The 7566-nt window shown below is 21.8% G+C and overlaps 1 protein-coding gene across 1 annotated transcript; it reads left to right on the top strand.

Annotated features, from left to right (window-relative positions):
- Nucleotides 1–949: 949 nt before the first annotated feature.
- LOC122498675 (acyl-protein thioesterase 1-like) lies at nucleotides 950–7268 on the top strand. Its single transcript, XM_043606525.1, has 7 exons — nucleotides 950–1191; nucleotides 2087–2118; nucleotides 4277–4342; nucleotides 4622–4669; nucleotides 5357–5603; nucleotides 6382–6546; nucleotides 6979–7268. Exons 1-7 carry the CDS (start codon nucleotides 1144–1146, stop codon nucleotides 7021–7023), a joined length of 651 nt encoding a protein of 216 aa, XP_043462460.1. The 5' UTR covers nucleotides 950–1143; the 3' UTR covers nucleotides 7024–7268.
- The last annotated feature ends 298 nt before the right edge of the window (nucleotides 7269–7566 follow it).

The raw sequence follows: 7566 nt of genomic DNA on the forward strand, positions 1-7566 counted from the left end.
TTAATTACTATTTCTCGAAAGAATACAATTATTTTTAAAAAAAATTAAAATAAAATTCAATTATTTGTAACAGTTTCAATAAAATTTTTAAGAAAAATTAATTATTTTAAACGTTTTAAAAAAAGTTTTCGATTGAATCCATTTATATTTTCAAAAATTAAAATTAAATACACAATATTAAATATTTTTAAAAATATTAAATAAATTCGATTATTTTCAAGAATTTTAATATGAATTCAATTATTTTCAACAATTTTGATAAAATTCTTTTAAAGCAATCATTAGTTTCAAAAATTTTTAATAAAATTCCTTCAAAAAATTAAATTATTTTTAAAAATTCAGATAAAATTCTTCGAAACAATTCAATTATTATTATGAATTGTAAAATCCTTTGCAAGAATTTAATTATTTTCATAAATAAGAAAATTCTTCGCAAGAATTAAAATATTTTTATAAATAATAAAATTCTTTGCAGGAATTCAATTAATTTATAAAATTTTTACAAATTCTTGGAAACAATTAAATTATTTTTATAAAATGTAAAATTCTTGGTAAGAATTCAATTATTTTTGTAAATAATAAAATTCTGAGAAATTCAATTTTTTTTAAAAATTGTAATAAAATTTTTCTAAACAATTCAATTGTTCTAAAAAATTTTTTAATAAAATTCTTTGTAAATTTCAATTACCTATTATGAAAATTTTTAAATTCAAATTACTTAAGTAAATTATTATTATATTATTTTATTTTATTTCTAAAATAGTAAATAATTAATTTCGTTTCAATTTTTCAAATACCAACTTTAGATAAAAATGAAAATTTTCAATTTCCAAGAAAATTTGACCTAAAAGTGTTGAGAATAACCGCTAGTCAGTTTAGTGGCGTGCAATGTCAATTTCCAAGTAACCGCACTCTGGAGAACATTCTCAGAAACCAATAATAATCTACCCATCTCTTCTTCTATAGTAAACTTGTATATCAGCATTTATTCTGTCGTCGTGTGTTTCACTGTGAAAAAAAAATTGTTCCTTTACTTTTCCTTTGGTGTTTGAAAGAAAAAAAAACAAATTTTCATCGGCAACTTTTTTTTCTCATCGATTTGACATTGAAAATAATTTGCAAAGAAAAAAAAAATTAAAAAGAATGACAACACCAGTGGTAATTGAAGCTACAGCAAAGCACACTGCAACAGTAAGTTTCTAGAAAAAAATATATATTCCAAGAAACATTGATTTACATTCATTTTTTTCAAAAAAAAATTTTTTTTATATTCATCTATTATTACTAGAAACGTCAAGTAAAATCGAACTTAAGTTGATTAATATATATGTGCCTTACGTAATTGATTCTTCCGGAAAGTTATAAAGGTCTATGTATATATACATATGTAGAGCAATCGTATATATATATATATATATATATATACATATATATATATCCAATTAAGTCAAATATGTAAAATTAAGAATTGAGAATAAAAAAAATTTCTTGTACCTATGAAAGAAAATTTTTTACTAAAAAAAAAAGTTTTTGCTATATAAAATTTTAGGCACTTTTAAGAAGAAAAATTATTTTCAAAAATAACTAATTTTTCTTATATGTGAATAAAATATATTCATAATAAATATAAACTATTAATATTGAAACATATTTTTTGGTTCATTTAAAGAAATAATATATTTAATTCAAACATAATTTACAGTTGATTTTTAATTATTTATAATCAACTTTTAAATTTTGAATCAAATATATTTAAATAAATAATTTTTTTGCATAAAAGCAATAGATATTTTCTATATTTTGAGAATTGAGTTTAAAAAACTAATTTAAATTAAAATTATTGAAAATTATTTTTGTATTTCATTTAATTAAAATGTTTTCTCAGTGTACATTTTCCTTGGTAAATATAAGTAAAAATATGCATTTTTCTCACATTAATATTTGCATTAATCTTATTCAATTTTAATAGAGGAAATGGACAATGTATTATCATAAATGATAATTCTTCTAATTAATCAAAATTCTAAGTACAATGAATACAGAAATAATTTTTAATTTATTATCAATGATAATTTTCTTTTTTCAGTTAATATTCTTGCATGGATTGGGTGACACTGGGTGAGTATTTAAATTTTTAATTTTCCCCCATTCAGTAAATCGAATGTTAAAAATTTTTTTTTTTTTGAGACAAAACATTTAAATGAAAATAAATTTAAAAAATGAATATAGAAACATTTCTTTTAGAAATTTTGAAAAAAAAAATTTTCCACCTGAACGAGTAAATTTTGAAACTTTATTACACTAAATGAGGATTTTTTAAATCATTTTTAAGGTTGTAAATTAATTAAGATTAATTAGGATTAATTAATATTAATTAAGATTAATTAAATTATTTAAGATTTTAAATTAATGATCTAAATTGTCATGTTAAGTTGGTCAAAATTTAGACCTAATTTTCAGATTAGGTTGAATTGTAAATTTTAGTTTAGGTTTTTAAAAATACGTTAAACTTTTCACGTTCTCTCTTTATTCTTCTTTCTATAAATTTTAAACAGCTGATGTTCTGTTAGTAGATTTTGACCTAAAAACAATGTTAATTTTGACCTAAATTTGAACTTAAATTGTTGATTTCACATATATGTAAATTTCAAAATTAGCTTAGGGTTTATAGAGTTAGAGTTTATAAAAGCCACTTTGTAGATTAATTTTGACCTAAATACAGCAATGTTAAGTTGGTCAAAAGTTAGACCTAATTTTCAGATTAGGTTAAACTGTAAATTTTTAAAAATACGTTAAACTTTTCACGTTCTCTCTTTTTGCTTCTTTCTATAAATTTTAAACAGCTGATTTCGAAATTAACTTAGAGTTCATGGAGTTAGAGTTTAATTTAGAGTTTATAAAAGCCACTTTGTACATTAATTTGGACCTCAATAGCAATGTTAAGTTGGTCAAAATTTAAACCTAATTTTCAGATTAGGTTTAAATTAATTAAACTGTAAATTGAGGTTTAAATTTTTGAAAATACGTTAAACTTTTCACGTTCTCTCTATAAATTTCTAACCGCCGATGTTCTGTTAGTAGATTTTGACCTAAATAACAATGTTTATTGTGACCTAAATTTGATCCTAAATTATTGATTTCACTTATACTTGAATTTCGAAATTAGTTTAGGGTTTATAGAGTTAGAGTTTAATTTAGAGTTTGTAGGTTAATTTTGACCGAAACAGTAACGTTAAGTTGGTCAAAATTTAAACCTAATTTTCAGATTAGGTTCAACTGTAAACTTTTAAAAATACGTTAATCTTTTCTCATTCTCTATTTATCCTTCTTTCTATAAATTTCATACCGCTGATGTTCTGTTAATACATTTTGACCTAAATAACAATGTTAATTTTGACCTAAATTGGAACCTTAATTGTTGGTCTCCACGTAAATTACGATATTAGGCTAGAATTCTCCTTTAATATTTGTGAATGTAGAAGCCACTTTCTAGGTTAATTTGGACCTAAATCGCAATGTTAATTTGTTCAAAATTTAGACCTAATTTTAAAATTAGGTTAATTTTTATTAAAATTTTTAATAATACGTTAATTTTTGTACGCATTTTATTTTTTCTTCTTTCTTTAAATTTCTAACAGTCAAATGTTAGAAATTTAAAGAAAGAAGAAGGTTCTTGTTAATGTATTTTGACCTAAATAACAATGTTAATTTTGTCCTAAATTGGAACCTTAATTGTTGGTCTCCACGTGAATTTCGAGATTAGGTTAGAATTCTTTCTTAATATTTGTGATTATTAAGGGTGAATATTAAGGCTACTTTGTAGATTAATTTGTACCTAAATGACAATGTTAATTTAGTCAAAATTTGGACCAAATTTTAAGTCCAAAAATTTAAATTTCAAAATTAAATTGCTATGTTAATTTAGATTTAAATTATTAAACATATGTTAAACTTCTTTTCTAACGGTTGACGTTTCTTGAGTAAATGTTAACACTTGGTCATTGATAGACCTAAAATTTAAAAGTTGTGACTTGGGGAGTGAATTTTAACCTCAGTATATTAAAAGTTTATTGAAATTTAACCTAAAATTGACCTAAAATGTGTTACGGTCATTTTTCCACTTCACTTTAGATTTTCAAATTGAAAAATTGATTTTCTTTAGATTTTCAAATTGTATTTTGAATAAATAAAATTGTTTGCCTTTACATAATTGACCTAAAAATTAAAATTTTGACCTAAATGTTTTGACCTGAATTTGAGATTAATTTATTTACAGACATGGCTGGGCTAGTTCTATGGGTGCTGTAAGATCTTCCTACATGAAAGTTATTTGTCCAACGGCGTAAGTTTTAAAAACAAATAAAAATTAGAATTAGGGAAACATACAGTCAGGGTTGGATTTTCTTTTTTGAATTTGAATTCTTTTGTAGATAGTAATTCCAATAATAGAACTCATTTTCCTTATTTAAAAAAGAAGTTATAAAGAAACTTCAAAATGTGGTCCAACCTAGACTATGTTCCCTTATTATATGTAATAAATATATTAATATTACGGAAAATTTAGTAAAATATCAAGAAATAATTGTAAAATATTCTAATTTCAATTTAACCATTCCTTTAGGCCCACGATGGCAGTTACATTGAACGCTGGATTCCAGATGCCATCTTGGTAATAGAAGATAAACACCAATTTTATTTTAAATTAAAAATAATTTTTTTAATTACTTCAATTAAAAATAATTAACTAATTGAAATTTTAAACTATTCGATTTTGATGAAATTATAATTATAATTATAATTTTCATAAGTAGATGAACTTCAAAAGATTTTGATTTGAAATTTTGTAAAATTTCAATTTGAAATGAATTTAATTAGAAATATTAAAAAACTTAAATTTAAAAAAAAATTTGACAACTAACATTCTTCTGAAATTAGTTAAATTTTTAAATATATATTTAATTTAATTAATTATTAAAAATAATTGGATTTATAGAAGAATTTTAGTTATGAACATTAAAACAAATTGAATTTTGAAGTAATTACAAATGGTGGCAGAAATTCAATTATTTTCAAAAGTAGTAAAATTCCTCTGAGAAATTCAATTATTTTCAAAAATTTTACTAAAATTCTTGTTAAAATTCTAATTATTTTTATAATTAAATAATTGAATTCTCGTAGAATTTTCAAATAAATATTGATTTAAAAATGAATTTCAAATTAAAATCTTTAAAAATTTGAACTTTTCATACTTTTAATTAAGAATTCTTTAGAATTAATTTTTCTCAATAATAATAATAATAATAATATAATAATAATAATAATAAAAATAATTTTTGTTAAAAACAAACAAAAAAAGGTTTGACCTAAAATCATTGGAGTCAACTGGACCTGAAGATGAAGTGGGAATTCGTAAAGCTGCCGGAATGGTGCATTCATTGATAGCAAAGGAAATTGGTCTTGGTATACCGTCGAATAGAATAGTTATTGGCGGTTTTAGTCAAGGTGGTGCTCTAGCAATATTTAGTGCTCTCACTTATCCACAACCATTAGCCGGAATTATTGCTTTGTCCGCTTGGCTTCCTTTGCATCAAAAATTCCCAGCGGTAAGATATTATTTTTTTTTTCACCTAAATTTTTTAATTTACATTCAATTCTTGACCTATGATTGTTGACCTGAACTGAAATACAGTATTACAATCAACTGATGATAAGTGATTATTGATGTTAATTTTTAAGAATTCATATTTTGTTCATATTTTCACTTGTAATTGTTGATTGATAACTTAAGACATAATGTTCGCCTCTTGACCTATAATAATACTTAAACTTAAAAATTACTACTTCTTGACCTAATTGACCTGTGAAATAAAGTTTAAACGTTGACCTAAACGTTGGTGATTAATGATCTGAATTTAAAAATTATTTTATCATCTTGACCTGTGAAATAACGTTTAAATGTTGACCTGTTATTAATGACCTAAATTTTAAAATTATTTTATCCTTTTGACCTGTGAAAATTTAAGCCAAAGTTTGAGACTTTTAGAAATAAAAAAAAATTATTGAAAAAATTGGTCAAATTTTAAAGTTACTTTGACATTATTAATTATTTTGACCTAAAATTTATGCCTAAAATTGAAACTTTGAAGTTAAATTTTTTAATTAAAAATTTCAGAGTTACTAATAATACTTGACCTAAAATTTTAGTCAAATTTTTGAGACTTTAAGAATAAATAAAGAAATTCATAAAAAAAATCAAATTTTTAAGTTATTTTGACTTCATTTTGACCTGTACTTTGAGATTATGTTCTTTTTTCTGCAATTTTAGGTGTTTAAAACTTTGTAAAATAATTTAAAATTAACTGAAATTTTCTTCTTTTTTAGGAAGCGATAGGAAATAAGGAAACACATTTACTACAATGTCATGGTGATTGTGATCCAATTGTTCCTTACAAATGGGGACAATTGACAGCAACTGCAATGAAGCAATTTATGACAAATACCGAGTTCAAGACCTATCGAGGTTTAATGCATTCGTCTTCTGATGAGGTAATTTTTCTGAACGCAAAAAAATTTTAAAAAGAAATAAATAACAATTATTAAAAAAAGAATTCCATTTTTGCATATAAGTTTAAAAATTTATTTTTCAATTTAAAAAAGAATATAATTGTTAATAATTTTTAACTATTTTTATTTACTATTATTATAATTAATAATTATTAATTAGCACTATAATCAATTATTATTGTTCGTAATTAATAAAAAATTATTAAAATTAATTAACGATTATTATAATTAATTATTATAATTAATTGTTACTGTAATTAATTATTATTATTATTATTGGTATTAATATTTTAATTAACTACCATTGTGATTAATTATTATAATTTATTATTTTTTTTTAATAATAATTAGTTCATATTATTGTAACTACTATTAACAATGATTAAACATTCTAATTAATTTCTTTTTTTACAGGAACTCCTAGACATAAAGAAATTTATCGAAAAAACTACAAAGTAACTTTTAAATGAATGGCATTTATATATAAATTATTCGCCACCCTAAATTGTACGTATAATAAGTACTGAGAAAATAAGAAAAAAGCAAAAAAAAAAAAAAAAAAAAAACTATTTCCAACTTTAATATTACAATGTATTTAAAACTAGTAACTCGTTGACGAGTTTAAAATCAATCTAAGTGAAAAATTCCATCGTCTCTATATAAAGAACAGCAAAAAGAAATAAAAAAATCAATACGTAGATTGATAAGTAAAATGTCTTTCTATTAAAATGAAAACTAATCTCTCTTATTGCTTAAAATTAGAAATCTTAATTGCTATTATTGAATCCTTAATTTACAAGATCAAAATAAGAAAAAAAAACAAAGAAAATTGAAAAATATATTTTTCTGACACTTTAATTTAGAAAAAAGAAACAACAATAATTCACTAGTAGAAGACTGAAATTATTGTTCTTTACTTATCCTAATAGGCTTCAATTTCATAGCAGAAATCTTCCAAAAAAAAATACTAAGTTTTTTTAAAATTTATTTTTTCGCAAATTT

This window comes from Leptopilina heterotoma, unplaced genomic scaffold (assembly GCF_015476425.1).
Source record: "Leptopilina heterotoma isolate Lh14 unplaced genomic scaffold, ASM1547642v1 Lhet_157, whole genome shotgun sequence".
Taxonomy (NCBI): Eukaryota; Metazoa; Arthropoda; class Insecta; order Hymenoptera; family Figitidae; genus Leptopilina; species Leptopilina heterotoma.